Source organism: Nannobrachium achirus (assembly GCF_963921795.1).
Source record: "Nannobrachium achirus genome assembly, chromosome: 4".
NCBI classification, from domain to species: domain Eukaryota; kingdom Metazoa; phylum Chordata; class Actinopteri; order Myctophiformes; family Myctophidae; genus Nannobrachium; species Nannobrachium achirus.
This window is the reverse complement of record NC_137813.1, coordinates 55072615-55089376: the sequence shown is the minus strand read 5'-3', so window position 1 is coordinate 55089376 and position 16762 is coordinate 55072615. Positions and strand designations below refer to the sequence as shown.

General features: G+C 39.2%; 1 protein-coding gene across 1 annotated transcript; it reads right to left on the bottom strand.

Annotated features, from left to right (window-relative positions):
• Window positions 1–592: 592 nt before the first annotated feature.
• Window positions 593–14900, bottom strand: adap2 (ArfGAP with dual PH domains 2; the record flags this gene model as incomplete). The annotated part of the gene is made up of 11 exons (XM_080725059.1): window positions 593–895; window positions 2071–2299; window positions 3159–3236; window positions 4010–4072; window positions 5640–5723; window positions 7124–7273; window positions 8174–8286; window positions 9206–9294; window positions 11356–11447; window positions 13286–13410; window positions 14813–14900. The coding sequence occupies 11 exons, from the start codon at window positions 14898–14900 to the stop codon at window positions 867–869; spliced, it is 1140 nt and encodes a 379-aa protein (XP_080581185.1). The 3' UTR covers window positions 593–866.
• Between the last annotated feature and the right edge of the window lie 1862 nt (window positions 14901–16762).

Here is a 16762-nt window from a genome sequence, read left to right as displayed (position 1 = left end):
AAAGCATTACATATTTCTAGGCCTAAATGGCTTAATATAGCCAGGTGAAATAGGATAATATGGCTGATATGATATGTGGAATCAGATAACAAATATGTTAGTTTGACTAAAAAAAGAAAACAAATTGTATGGATAGGCCACCATGAAATGTTCCATTGGTAAGATGAAGGGGAAAACTTGCATATTACTGACTTTGCATGACGTAAATGATAATAACGCTGAGATGATGTGCTTAAACAAAGTATTGTTTAATTTTATTGTAATAATGGAATCCCATGCCACCCGGACGATTCCCACCACCACCACCACACACCAGAGCATACAGTGCCCATATAGTTCTTACACTGTCAGTATCTGTCTTCTAACAAAACTAAGTTTGATATTAGTTTTTCCCTCCAGGTTCAGAAACATTGCTGTCAAGTGAGAAATGGACAACACACTACAATAGGGCTGGGAAATAATATATTAAATATTGGTAAATATTTTCTTCTGATTTCAAATTTCGCAATAATCCAATCTGCTGTTTTCACTATGTTTGGGAAAGAAAAAAATAATAATAAAACATTGTCTCACAATAAGATATTATTGTCAAAATATAGAGGTATTTGGTCCAAAAGATATTGTCATTTGATTTTGTCCATTTCGCCCAGCCCTGCTGCCACAAACTCACTGATGTGACATGAGGGAACAGATCCACGATCAGTGGATATGAGAGTCTGCGTCCAACTTCAAGCAGCTTTGCTGTCTGTCACATACTGTAGAGTAGAGACTCTGTATAGTGACCGAGCCAGTCACTTGGGTTCTGGAACATTGCAGTACATTTGCTGGCGATAGTTCTTTGTTGTCACTCCCTTATACAGCATGGTTCATCTGTTCCCTCTGATGTTGGCTTCAGCTGGAATAAGAGCAGCAAGTATTAGTGATTTATTGGGTCTGTCTCTCAGCCTGTGTGTGTGTGCGTGCGTAAAACTACTCAAGCCCAATACACTCACTGCCATATGATGAGTTGCTAATTTAGCCAGTTCACAAGCTCAGTGAGTGCATAGATCTTCTTTTTTATAGTTTAAAGGAGTAGTTCACCCCCAAAATGACTTTTTTTCTATTGATTACTCATGCCATGGAGACTAGAGTTCAATAATATTTTTGGGTTTTTGTCACATTCCTAAGAAAAAAACTTGATTCGAGTAAATTTTCCCCCATTGATTCCGGATGGTGACCCGTTTCGAAACGGGTCACCATCCGGAATCAATGGGGGAAAATTTATTGTTATCACATTTTTGTCTTAGGAATGTGACAAAAACCAAAAAATATTATTGAACTCTAGTCTCCATGGCATGAGTAATCAATAGAAAAAAAGTCATGTTGGGGGTGAACTACTCCTTTAAATGTTTCTTGGAAATTTAGGAAATGTCTGAACATTTTGAAATTTCTTTTAAACCTGTAATCACTTGCCCAAAATACGGACGGGAGCTTGAAAGTGGTTAACCCTTTTAGGCCTAGAATTATTGAATGCTTTAACCAGTGAAAAATAGCAGATATACAAGCTCACAGTGCGGCACCGAGTGCCGCGCTGCGAGCTTGTAGATCTGCTATTTTTGAAAAAGTCGTGAAAATGTGTGCAAATCTTTGGATATATGTATTTTTAAAGCAAACGTTTGTAACTCAAATTTTGCTTCTGGGGGGTCCCTGGAACTAGATATTTTGAGATGGGGGTCCGTGGCCAAATAAATATCATTTTGGGGGTCCTTCACATGAAAAAGTTTGAGAACCTCTGACATAGTAGTCTCTCAAGAACAGACTAACTGAGCTCCAGTTAAGTGAAACGGACCTTTTCTTTGACAATGGCTGGCCAGATTGCTGACATAGAAACATAGCTTTTTCAAAAAAACCTTAGAAGGATTCAAAAGACACTTATAGAATCGGGTCAAAATTCAAATTTTGATCTACAAGCTCGCAACGCGGCACTCGGTGACGCGCTGTGAGCTTGTAGATCTGCTATTTTTCAATAGTTGAAGCATAAAATAATGATACACAATGATGTGTACCCGTTCTATTAATGCTCGTGCTTACTGGCGTAGTCCTGCGGTGACATGGGCCTGGAGATGACCTGTCTGAGAGCCTCCATCCATTCTCGCTGCTCCCTCTCCTGTTCACACATGAAGACGAACTGGCGATCGGGGGTCTCCATCGAAAGGCCACACTTCCACTTGTTGCCCCGTGCGCTCTTTGGAACGCACGTCTTCACGGAGAAACCGCTGTTCTCCGTACCAACGAACACTACCCCCTGCTCTTCTGCATCCTGGGTTACAAATAAGGTGTAGAATTCCTGTTGTTACATACCATCTTTAAGCCTGATTTATACTTTGTTGCGCTGATTTATAATTGAGTACCTGAGACGAATAACAGTCGAAGTCCATATTTGAATTTTTGGATTTACCAGACTGTAAACCACAAACTAGTCATTTTTAAGCTGTTAAATTGTTAATGCACTCCCCCCCTAATTTTGTTTAATTGTCTGTTTTAAGGTTATCTACTCCCTTTGTCAGCTGAATATTGCCTGTACGGACTTATACTTGTTCCACAAACTGTTGGAGATATACTGTTTATCCACTTTCGCTAAAGTATTATGTCTTATAATTCCTAATGAGTTACGGTAAGTAAAACAATCAAATTCAACAAAATGAGGGGGGAGTACCTTAAGAATTTAAAAGATGAAAAACTTCTAGTTTGTGGTTTACAGTCTGGTTAATCAAAAAAATATCTATAACCAAAATGTTAAAATACGGACTTATGCCTCATTCACACTGTAAGCAGCAAAGCTAATGGTTTGCTTGGTAATTCAATGTAATCTCAATGGAAACCAGCTTTAAAGCTTTCCAAGCTTTGTTCTCAGCATCTCCAGCATCTTAAAGCTGGTTTCCATTGAGATTACATTGAATTACCAAGCAAACCATTAGCTTTGCTGCTTACAGTGTGAATGAGGCATTAGGCTGTTATTCGTCTCAGGTACTCAATTAGTCTTGCACCAGTGTCGTGTACCTAGAATAGCCTATTTCTGCAAGCTCACAACTGTGAATCTGTCATGTTCGGCGATCGACACTAGGGTGAAAAGTATAACACCACCATTAGGGGCAGTCAGAGAAGGGCTTCTTACTCACCAGCTGGCCTTTGAAATACAGCAGCTTCCTCTCTTGGGAATCCAAGATGAACCACCTCTTTTTGAATGGCTCCCTCTGCTGTTGGAAACACAATTCAACATGGAACCTTATTAACCTGAAAACTGTTAAAGCTGCGACATGTTCATGTCCTATGTGGGATTTGAACCTGGATCGCCCATATGAACCAATTTCTACCACTTCCAATAAGGCATAACCACTGGGTCTGGGGAGGCATTGCACTTATGAGCTTCAGGCAGCATATAGTCCTCATCAACCAGTCAGTGTCCTAGTTCACTGTTTCTCACTGTTTCTCCAGGGACCATCAAGGGGTCCGAATGGACTGTAACTCAGATGTTTCGATCTACAAACTCACCACATGTTGTGAGCTTGTAGGTAGGTCAGCTATTTTCGCTATTAAAATATATATATATATATATATATATATATATATATAAATTGAGATTTCTTTTTTGAAAGATTTGTAAAATAGAGACACCAGTGTTAATGTGGTTAACGTACATTGTTAATTAAATTGTAAAAATGTCATATTATGGGGCGTCTGGTGGCCTACTGGTCAAGGCGCATACCACATAGGCACCGCCACATAGGCATGGTTGCCGCGGCGTCGCCGGTCCGATTCCCGATCCAGACGACCTTTGCCGCATGTCACTCCCCAATCCCCATCTCTCTCCCCATTTCCTGTCAATCTACACTGCTAACAATAAAGGCATAAAAGCCCCAAAAAAATACATTAAAAAAAAAGTCATATCATTAATTATCAAACAATTCCACCCAAGAAATCGAACCATGATTATTATGATATAGGACTGATTGTTCATCCATCAACCCACCATAGGACCTGTCTTTTCCATGAATCCCTCTTTGAGGTAGTTCCTTGTTATCTTTGGTCTTAGCTGAGAAAAAGACAAAAACAGCTTTTTAAATATCAAGAATCACGACACTCAAGAGGGGTTTCACTCACTCACACAGATACAAGCAGCAAAATGTTACTGATTCTCGTAGCTGCCATAGAGCAATGAAGTCTGACGTAATGTAATGTTTTCCCCCCCTTTCTGAATTCCCATATAAGTGTTAAATATCATATCATATAAGAACTGTGTTCCAAAAATAAACTATGAAGCATCAACTGACGGCGAGAAAGCGCTAACGTTACCACCGCCAAATTAATAAAATCTTTGACAGAAACAGACTGGTGTCTGTTAAATATGAGTGACTGATTATCATACAACGATACTGAGCCACTTCCCTGACAATAGAGCCGGGGCAGTTGGTTTGTCTTTGAACCACAATTCCTATATGAAACGATTCTAAGATGACTCAATGTTAAGGTGCCTCCACACCGAAAATACTATACAGGAGACTCTTTCTAACTGTTCACAGACTGCAAAGAACTGCAAAGAACTGCAAAAAACTAAGCAAACTTTTTTCCAAGGACTGCACGCCAACTGTAGTTACTGTACGCAGTTGTGCGCATTCGCACTGTGTTGCCAGGTCCGCTCGTTATAAGCGATGTTGAACCTGTTTTCCTATAATGTTGCTAGTTGTGGGTTACTTTTGTTTGGGCTTGTTTCTGAAGTGTAGTTGCTTATTTGGCCTTGCTTTCAACATTCTTTTAGAAAATAGCTAATGTAATAGAGCTCAATAGGTGAAACTGGTTGTTTTCTTTTGGGCTTGTTTTCATAGACCTGCTCACTTGTTTCACTCACAGAATCTGGCAACCGGACGGGGGAAGCGGAGATTTTACTATGTGCTGTGTTTTTTTCTGCTCTTACCAATACAACACACATCATGCGTTGCTTTGGAGTTGATTAGTATAGGAATTGATAGTTGAGATTGTGAATATGCTATTTAGTAAAAATGTGCGACGGGAAAATGTATCTGGCTTATTTTGGCTTGGTTTTGCAGCAGTAGCAAACTAACTACCGACGGCCGGGGGCAACTCAACAAAACTGAGCAAGTCCAGTCTTCCAGTTTTCCGTTGATACCGGTCGATAGCATTCCCGACCCTATGCCAAAAACCTGCCGATGAGCTCCCTGTCGGCAACAGATGCTTTCCGCCGCCTTCCGCCACCGATTCGTGGCCGAATCGGTTTGGTTAAAAGTGCACTTTATTCTACGGGGGATGAACGAGTGACGTCAGGATGTCGGTACTCTATTGTGCATACTGTATGGAGCACAGCCTGTGAACAATGACCTAAGACATAAGACATAACTCACATACTGTAAGTATAAAATTCTTCTAGAAGTATAGAATAGAAGTCAGTATACCTGACGAAGGCCACAGAGGCCAAAGAGTTATGTTTCTTTGACCGCTCTAAGGTCACACATTCTTTTGGGAGCATTCAAGACGCTGTGCAGACTTTCTCCTTTTGTTCACAGTTTATCTTATTTGATCGAGCACCCATCGAAATGTTTGGATGTGCGCGCACCTCTTGACCGCTATAATAATAGAATTCTCACCTCTTCATCACTTCCAGTTGGGTACGCTGTCTTCAGGTAGGCATAGCGAGCAGCACGAATTGCATTATACCAAGTGACTATCTCCTGGGACAGAAGAAAAAATGATGCGAGATTTGTACTTGGTTGCACATAGTGTTGCTCACCGAAAGTGGACGATCTACAAGCTCACACAGTGACGCACCATGAGCTTGTAGATTGGTTACGTTGTGTGTGACACCAGCACGCAACCAAGAATAAATCATACATAATGGTATAGTCTAGTAGCCAGCCCATAGAGCCCCATTGTGAACCCGGACATTTTGAGTACCCTAAAGTTTTATGTTAGAAATGTTGAGTATGGGTCCCCAGCAGTTAGAAACTGGCGGATGCTAACTTGCATATGTTGGGCAATTTTCATAATTAGCATAATTAGATTAAATTAGCATAATCACCTATAATAATGGAAAATATGTAAAAAACTGATTGGACGATTTGAACAATATTGGAGTGGTTTTGGGGGTTATTGAGGATGCTGAATTGATTTCTGACATTTTCTAAATTCAAAACGGCCGTTTTAAACCGGAAATGGCCATATACCAACTTAAATTGGGATTATTTTGATACTTTTTTGTTGATTTTGATTATGAATTAAATTATAAATGTGGTTATTTATATGCTTATAGATTATCTGCATTTCAAAAGCAAAATATAGACAATCCAAACAAATTATTAGAACAATGACTGCCACAATAGCCTATCAAAAATAGTCACTTCATCATTTGGAAAATCAACAAAAAAGTATCAAAATCATCAAAATCATATGGCCATTTCCGGTTTAAAACGGCCATTTTGAATTTAGAAAATGTCAGAAATTGATTCAGCATCCTCAATAACCCCCAAAACCACTCCAATATTGTTCAAATCGGCCAATCAGTTTTTGACATATTTTTCATTATTATAGGTTATTATGCTAATTTAATCTAATTATGCTAATTATGAAAATTGCCCAACATATGCAAGTTAGCATCCGGCAGTTTTTAACTGCTGGGGACCTATACTCAACATTTCTAACATAAAACTTTAGGGTACTCAAAATGTCCGGGTTCACTTTCTGGCTACTAGACTAGTATGCCACACAACAGTGAAAGCTGTAATTATCCAGTGGTGGAGAGTAACTATGTACTCAAGTACTCTACTTGAGTACACATTTTAGGAATTGTTACTTTGCTAGAGTAATTTTCAATTTTCAATACTAAAATGGCCTATAGGCAAATATTGCACTTTTTAGTTTTTACTCCACTACAGTTATTTGAAAACTTTAGTTACTAGTTACTTTGTATAGATTTTGGTTGATTTTACAAAACATACATTAACCACTTCAGCCAAGACATTTTGTCCATTCGAAAATAGCCGAGTAAGTAAAGTTAAATAAAACTGCATAATGGTATGCCTCACAACAGCTGAAAGCTGTAATTATCAGCACCAAGAGGACAGCGCAGCCCCACCTCAGCGATCTCATGGTAAACATAGATGCTCCTGGTGTGGTCCTCGTCCTGGTAGGTGAGCTGCAGGCCGTGGGCGTGGCCAATCTTGTCAGGTTTAAAGGTGGCATTCAGGTCCTTGATGGGGATCACAGCCTTAGGACGTTTGGACTCCTGCGTCATAAAGAATGTGTGGATTTCAATTATTAATATCTCTGCTTTTGTGAATAATCACATTGATTTAAAGAGGCGGAGCTCAGCTCCGGATGGCTATGGCCCTCTATTAATGACATGTGAAATGTATGCCGTTGGAAAATGACTGCTAACCTATGTAAAAGGAAATGTCAAAATGTATTGTTTTGTGTATAGGCTGGTGGTGCGGTGGAGGTTTTCTAGCAGACTTGCTGACATGAAAAAAAAGTTAAAATCTCTATATCTCTATTACTATTGAGTGTTTGTTCAGCAACAGTCTCTTCAGCTCTTTAATAAACAGAAAGTACAATTTCAGGTCGGGAGTAGGAAATTTAACCAACACCAAGTTCGTTTATTAGATTCAAATGTATTAAAACTAATAAAGGTATTTCAATTCCAATTTTGTATGCCCTTATTTAGTTTCATCACTTTCAATTTCCCAGGTTTATTCTGTATCTTATGTGAGTTATCTCTCCAGATTAAGAGACGGGGAGACCCCTGTTACTGAACTATCACTCTATAGTAATGACTGCTATCAGAACATCACTTATTTAAAAATATATCAGTTACACTATATCAGCGAAATGAGTAAAATTATTGTTTGTTAAACATCAGCTTTACAAGACGTCTTACACAATTCAAGAATGTAGAATAGTTGTTATTTTGATCAATGATCTCCTGTTATCTCTCGTATGGTACCAACGGGGTCTGAGAGGCTACATCTCATCAAATGCCGTGGATCAAATGTCGAATAAGAAAATGGACCTTGATATGAAAAAGGTTGAAAACCACTGGTAGAGGTGAAAGGTTTCAAAAATGTAAAAAGATAATTGAAGGTTGTGGCTCCACTAAGTTTGTGTTTAGGATGACAGGTTGACTCACATCATCCTTGTTGTAGTAAACCAGGGTAAATTCTCTCTCTGACAGAACAAACTTCCGTTTCAGAAACTGGCCACAATCCTTCCCTTTCTTCCACAGAATGCCTTCATAGAAACCTGGAGACAGGGGCGTCACAAGGGGAGGGGGGGAGTGGGACTGAGTTACTAGGGCCCAAGGTGGAGGGGCCTTAATTCTTTTATACTTTAGCAGCTAAAGTATAAAATCTGCATAGATCAGTATATCTGCTATTTTTCAATAGCTAAAGTTTAGCTGAAAAAAGAAAACCAAGGCACTCTTCTAAATATTAAAAAGCCTTTAATAAGTATTGGCTGGATCACGGCTCGTTGAGCCTTCCTCAGGGTATGAGGAAGGTTCAAACCCTGAGGAAGGCTCAAAGAGCCGAAACGCGTGGGTGAGCGCTGTGAGCTTGTATATCTGCTATTTTTCGATAATTAAAACACAAAATAATGAAGAACATTCATGGGGGGCCCACAGGGAATCCTTGTCCCCAGGGCCCAGAATATGCTGTGACACCTCTGCCTGGAGACGATCAAAGACATGCGCTCTCAGTCACATTTCCTTCAACACACACAGGCCAAGCACGTTTACGTCATTTGCTGAGGTGTGTGAAACACAATATTTCCATTGGTGTCTTCCATTAGTGTGCTTGTGGGTACAGAGAACTGGTTGTACCTGTGTATGGGGAATGAGGAACTGCACCGTCAATGTGAGAGTTGGAGTGTAGCGCAACCAGTCGATGCAAAGCATTTCTATTTATTTTTTAATTGAAAATATTAACCACTCTCAAGCTGGAGTCCCTATTTCGGGCATTGCATTTTTGTGTTGAAATTGCAGATCTTCACGATCACAATACAACATTGAAGCAATGTGACATGTTGTGATCTTGTACAACTGCTACAATATTTCCACTTACTGTATGTGGTTAAAGATATAGTTACGAATATGAATGAGCAAATACCCAGATTTCTTTAGTTTTTTTTTTTGTTTTTAAGAAAGAAAAGAAAGTCACTTCACCTGTACTGTAGCCAAGTGGAGGGTACTTGGTTTCTCCTGTGAACTCTGTTCTCTCATATTTAGCTCGTATCCACTGCTCTCTCAGGACACTTGGATAAAGGGAAGGATAACCAAGTCAATGAGTGAACAACATAGGGCCAGATGAATGCCTGGGTTAACCACACAGCTAAACGGGACACAGAATTATAAGAACGCAATGGTTGTTGTTTGATTGTTTGTTTGTTTATCATGCTCAAATTGGGAAGTATAGGCAGAGTGGACGATCCGAAACCAATGAATTAGGCAATTATGTCACTTATATCTTGTAGATTTACTCTCTCTCTCTCTCTCTCTCTCTCTCTCTCTCCTCTCTGAGCAGTTGATTGATATCTTTATTGATATAACATATGTTATGTCACATCTGACCCACCATAATCAAAAGGGTAACACAAAAGAGCTTACAGCTTGTTTCCATTGCGGTCCTGTGAGTTCAGCTGCACACTCGCTTTTGTGAGTCACAAAAGCAAGCATGGTGTAGTAGGCAACGGGAAAAAAAGTGCAGCTTCAGACTCAAGCCCAGGGAGCCTTCTTTATGTGTCCCTGAGTCCACATTCAATGTTTACTGCATTAATTACACTTCACTTGATAATCAATAAATGCTACAGTATGTAAAACAGATGGTTTACTTGGCTCATATATTGTAACCCATAAACTATTGTAATTCCTTCTAGTTATGCACCCTATGTATGTACATACATGCATGCATACAGTAGCCTATATACCAGTAAGACTCCCTAATCGGGAGATAAGCGACCGTCAGGTCGCAGCGTGATTTTAGGGCAAAATGTGTAGGAGTAGTGTCCAAAAATGTGTTTGAAAAAATCGGCCTGATGGTGGCGCTATATGGGACAGATCCATATTGATGACATGAGTGTAGACATACTGTGTACCGATTTGCAGGATTTTAGGGCAAGATCTATAGGAGCAGTGTCCAAAAATGTGTTTTAAGAAATCGGCCTGAAGGTGGCGCTAAATGTGACAGATCCATGTTGATGACATGAGTGTAGACATGTGTACCGGTTTGTGTGATTTTAGGACAAAATGTGTAGGAGCAGTGTCCAAAAAAGTGTTTTAAAAAATCGTCCTGAAGATGGCGCTAAATGGGACAGATCCACGTTGATGACATGAGTGTAGACATACTGTGTACCGATTTGCGTGATTTTAGGGCAAAAATTGTAGGAGCTGCGTCCAAAAATGTGTTTTGCAAGAATCGGCCTCATGGAGGCACTAGAAGAGGGTCATGTGTGAATTGATGGGTGGAGGTTGTGGTTTGGCAGGCAAGGAGTGTGTGTGCAAAATTTGGCATGGATCGGATATGAGCAGGGCAAATGTGTGACGTGTGGCGTGTGACAGACTGACAGACAGACAGCTGGTCGAGGTTTTGATAGTAAATGCGACCTGACGGTCGCAATTACTCTGCTCATATCAGGAATATCTGGAATATATAACCTGTTCGTATATGTCTGGTATATGTTTCAACTCTGCTCATTTGAGGAATATTTGACCTGTTTTCCTTGTTCTTTTTATCTCTGTTCTTCTTCCCTTTCCTGGAAACTACAAATTATTTTTTACACCTGTGATGCGACTACAAAGTTGAAGCTGGAGTAGGAGTTGAGGTTGGAATGGGCCACCCTTAAAGGGACAGTTTTGCATCATATGAGTCATCATATTATGCAAAATACATCATCATTCATGCTGAAATACTAAAATATCTCAAAACACAGATTGAACACAAAAAATAACTCAGGATTGTGTTGATCGTGTCCCAAACAACAATGAAATAAGATCTGGTTGCCCCAGAGGTGAACTGGCCCTTTAATATTACTCACTATCTGTTCTTCATTTTGACTATTTTTCAGCATTAAATGATTTATTCAGTTTGTACTACTAGTTCCACTTCTCTCTATATTCAGTTTCCTTCCCCTTAACACTGCCTTGTCTGTAGCCCTTGACTTCTCAAAAACCTTGACAATGATTCCAACATATGTGGAGCATAAAATAACATGAACTGTTCTAAAGAGATCACGTAAACAACAACAATTAACTGGAGTACTTGGTCTTTTTGGAGGTTATCGGTGAAGGGATGGACATTAAAATGGAATAATACTTACGCACAGTCATCTTGCTGGGGCCGATAATAGTATGCCGGAACAGCTTTCTCGTAGTGAGTTCGGGCGATGGCATTGCCATGGGATTTCATGAACTGCAGACGTTGCATTTCCCAGAAAGACACAAATATACAATTATGTTCTGACTGAGTGGGTAACAGGATAGCTGGACACCAAGAAAGAGCGGGCACCTCGGTGTTAAATTGTCTTTTCTTTTCCAAAATGTTAAAAAAGTATACATGATTGGAACATGATTGAACATTCAACAATTAAGGTCTAATATTTCTACAATTGCTACAAAACCTGTATATCCAGTAATTGTGGGGCATAAACAATAAGTAGAAGGATAAAATGAAGTCTGATAATGATGTACCGTGGATAATCACATCATGTATACTTTACATTACTTAAGACCATTTTTTTTTTTTTTTTTTTACATTTTTACATTTTGGACAAAATAGACAATTTTACTTTCAGGTAGGCTACCCAGATGAAGTTAGTGACCACGTATCCTGTATCCGACTGCAACTGAGTCTACTTCTCGGCATTGTCTGAAAAGGGACCCAGAAGTGCAAACAAGGATGCTTTCTACATAGATGTTAGACTAGGTCAGTGGGTCTCAAAGTGGGGTCCAGGGACCCTTAGGGTTCCTTGGGGAGGAGGAAGGTTCCAAATGGACCCTTTTACAGGTCTGTAACTGAGAATTACGGTGCATCCTCGCAATTAAAACCTTTAAGAACCACTGGACTAGGTGTTAATACCCATTTAAAACGGGAGTCCATCATGTGTCATTTTGGATTTTAGCATTGGCTATTTTTGCCAGACCCATGAAATGGGTAGGCCTACATAAGCAAATGTCGGTCTGTCCGGGTTTTCTATATAAAGGGTATATATGATGATGACATGATGATGACATGCCTATAAAAGGCATGATGTCATAAATGATGATGACAGACAGGGGGTCTGGCACAACCAGGTTGACCTGGTCTAGTTAAATAGCACTTCGTGCTGTGCTGCAAGCGTGTACATCTACTATTTTGTATACATTTTTTGAAAGATCTTCAAAAGTGTGAGAACTTTTGTAGAATCGTCAGGGTTCATCGCCATGCTGGCTTGTGGTGGATTTTTATTTTATAATTTTTTTCCATTTGAAAATTCTCATAATTGGGCATCCTTGCAAATAAAACATTTGAGAACCACTAGTTTGACTCCTATTATGCCATAGTGTCGTAGTAAATAAGTGTCATATACATATTCATAAGAAAACCTGGAGGCTGACATTCAGTAACTGGGTATCATGATCAAAATAAGAACATTACTAGAAAGATGCCATTCTGGAAAATTGCAAGTGTGGTTGCCGTGACGCGAGTCACGAGGAATCCACTGGGAAATGAATTCCGTCTTACCATTTATATTATATATTGTGATGTCATGTGAAGCTTGACCAAAAGCTTATTTTTGCCAGACCCATGAAATGGGTAGGCCTACATAAGCAAATGTCGGTCTGTTCCTTTTCTATATAAAGGGTATATATGATGATGACATGATGATGACATGCCTACAAAAGGCATGATGTCATAAATGATGATGACAGACAGGGGGTCTGGCACAACCAGGTTGACCTGGTCTAGTTTCTGTTGTGTAGCCACTAGCCACCCAACCCGTATATCATTACTCAGAAGGTTTACAAAACACAGGTTCACTTTGCTGGGAAGGAATTCTCAGACCGAATACAATAGTGTCTTGCCTAATAGCAGCCAAACGAATAATGGTGTGTAAAAAAGAACATCTAAAATTTGCCACAGGCACAGACAAGGACAGGTCTTTCCACGGACACCATTGTCCGTGACTCCGTGTACGGACATGTTGATGACCCCTGAGACCCGGCCTCAGGTCAGGTCTCATGAACATGATTGCTGTTGTCCAGACATACCTCAACCAGCTCATCCTCCCAGAAGTCCAGCCTTATGGATTTGACCCGGTTGGACAGGTTGCGGTGGACGCCAGAGCAGTTCAAGCACACAAACACGCCCAGGTTGTAGGAGGCCCAGTCCGGGTCTGAGGTGGAAAGCGAGAGAGAGAGGACATTCCAAAACAAAGCAATTCACTAACTATACAGGAAGTGGAGGCTTTTGTTTACCTCAACAGGTCATTTCAAATGACCTGTTGCTCAAGTGACTCATTTGAGCAGCTCTCAAAGCGTCACATTGGTGTCCAGTGAAATTAAACTGATTCCATGACTTATGACATGGGGTAGCCTCAATCTGTTGTCCGCGGGGACCGCCAGGGGTCCTTGAGGCCAATGAGGGGATTCCAGCAGGTCGCCAGCCAAATTAGTTAATATAACATCAAAATCTTCTTTTTTTTTTAAGACAATTCTTGTATGGGGTCCTTGGCACAACATAGTTTTGATGGGGGGTAAGTGGCCAAATACTTATGCATTTGGGGATCCTCCTTGACATGAAAATGAATCCAATGAATTGTTTATAATTATTCAATGAATAGAGCACAAAGGACCCCAATGGAAACAAGTCACAGTGCTTTCTTGGGTTTAAATCCTCTTAGCAGACCTTGTACTGAACTGTACTTTTGGTAATAAAGTATTAATTCAGTTAGCTAGTTTGTTTATTATCTCGGTCAATACAAACAACAATAACAATGCATACATAGAGGCAATAAGTAACTGTTGACCGAAAAGGTGTGGGCTGAAGCTGAAGCTTATTATGCCCACCCTGTTGATGATGCTTAGATTACTTTAACAAACAAATGTTTTTAATTTAGGGTTAGGGTTAATCAATCAATCAATCAATCAAAACATTTGAGAGCCATTGGCCTAAATGAAGAAGCAGTCTAAAGTTTGAATTGCAACAATGACTTTTCCCACCAAGAAAATAAGTAGGCTATGTAAATGCAATATCTACAGTAGGCCTAGTATAGCCAACTACAAATGAGTTATTGCACTCTTGTTTCAGGCATTCTGGCACTGCTGTTACAGCCTAATATAAATAGGCTATCTCTTGATCAATGGTGAAAAGTAACTAACTACATTTAGTACAATTTTGAGGTATTTGTACTTGAGTATTTCCAATTTCCAATACATTTACTTCTACTACATTACATCTCAGAGGCAAATATTGTCCTACTTTACATCACTACAATTATTTGAAAACCTACTTTTGAATTTGAATTAACCACTTCAGGCCAATATATGCTACATAATGAGTAGTACTTTTACTTTTGATACTTAGAGTATATTCTGATACCAATACCTTTTTAGTTTTACTTTAACAGGTATTGTTTTTCCCTGGAATCTGGACTTTTACTTGTAACAGATTTCTAATGCAGTATTGATAGTCTTACTTAAGTAATGTGAGTAGGCTACATACTTTTCCCAACACTGTAGGCTATATTAAATAAATATAGGCTATCCCTCGATAAATAAAATCCAGTGAACTCTTACCAGGCGCGCAACAATCCGCACAACGACTGTTGTCCGACTGTTTCACCAGTTCCAGCAGAATCTTTTTGTTTCGCTCCCGGTTTGCCATTGTTTTGTCTGGCTATAAATGTATCATCTTCTCTGATGATCGATGATGATGAATATTCGCGGAAATCTCCATGGTGGTCACTGGTCACACATTTCACTCGGAGAGTCGAGACAAAAATTAAAAGTGTGTAAAATAAAAATCGGTGACACCCTTGTCGTCGCGAATCGCAATATTATCAAAAGTGGAACTTGTGTCAGATCAGATCGACACACACTCACACACGCACACATCTGTCACTGTTGTGACCTCCCACTGCCGTGACTACCGCGTCCTCCACTGTACTGGACTAGACTGGAGGCGTGGAGCTGCTGAACAACACACACCATGCGTGCCTTATCCATCCCATCCAACAACGCCTGAGTAGATCTCTGCTACTCCTTAAAAAAAAAAAAAAAAAAAAATCATGATATATAACTTTTTTTATGAACATCATAAACATTATACTTTATTACACTGTAATATGTTGTACATTAGTCTATCTATAATTAAATATAATCAATATATACTTCTCTGTAGCCTGCCATAGTGCTACTCCTCCTAAAAAAGCATATGGAGTAGATTATACATATATATATATATATACTGTACATTAGTTTATCCTAATTAAATATAATCAATATGGCCTCATTAGGCTGCCTCTCCTCTCAAAAAACAAAAATAAAACTCATTAGTCTATTATTTTAAGTTCATATAGATTATATTGTAAAATACAGTATTTTAGTCTATTGTTAAATATAATCATAATCAATACACCTCATTAGGCTGCTACGCCTCTCAAAAACAAAACAAATAGTAATGTATTATTTTTAGTTTATTATATTGTAATTTACATTATTTGTCTTAAAATTAAATATTTTAATCAACAAATCCTTAGTTACATTTCTGTTACAAAGCACATATTGTAATGTATATTTTTTATTTTATTGTAATATAGAGCATTTTAGTCTATTATTAAATATGATGATCAACACAATTAGTCCATGGGCCATAGGAGTTGTCGGTATCAAAAAGGTGGCAAAGGTTACCATGCATTTTTGAAAAGCTCTATATCTGTAGATTATATTTTGGTATGATAACCCTTTCCTAGACACAGCTAAATTGGTGTTATCAGCCGCTAGAGTTGGTGTCCCATTAACTTTACATTACAGGGGGGAAAAAAGCACAAAAAAAAAAGTAGCATAAGGGTGCCCTCACACCAAAATACCTAGAGTGGAATCCGCCAATGCAATTTCAATGAGAATGGAGCGTTTTTTGCAGAAATCCTCTACTGGCAAAAAACGCTCCATTCTCATTGAAATGCATTGGCGGATTCCACTCTAGGTATTTTGGTGTGAGGGCACCCTAAGAGGGGTCCAACAAGGGGGTTTTCATGATGCTGAATCCATTGCAAGCATCTGTTTTGCACGAAAAACATCCGTGGGGCTAAAACGCCCCCCACAAAAGTGTGAAAAGTGATGACTCATCACTTTTCATCACTAAACCATAGTCTTGTGGGACAGTTTTTAGCCCAAGGAATGTTTTTTGTGCAAAACAGATGCTTGCAATGGATTCAGCATCATGAAAACCCCCTAGTTTGACCCCTCATATGCTACTTAAAGCAGATTCATTTTTTCCTTTTTTTCCCTGTAATGTAAAGTTAATGGGACAACAAATCTAGCGGCTGATAACACCAATTTAGCTGTGTCTAAGAAAGGGTTATACCAAAATATAATCTACAGATATAGAGCTTTTATAAAATGCATGGTAACCTTTGCCACCTTTTTGATACCGACAACTCGTATGGCCCATGGACTAAATCCTGTGTTACATTTCTCAGTTACATGTAGCTAAATTGACACTGGATTTAATTTGTACTGACCATG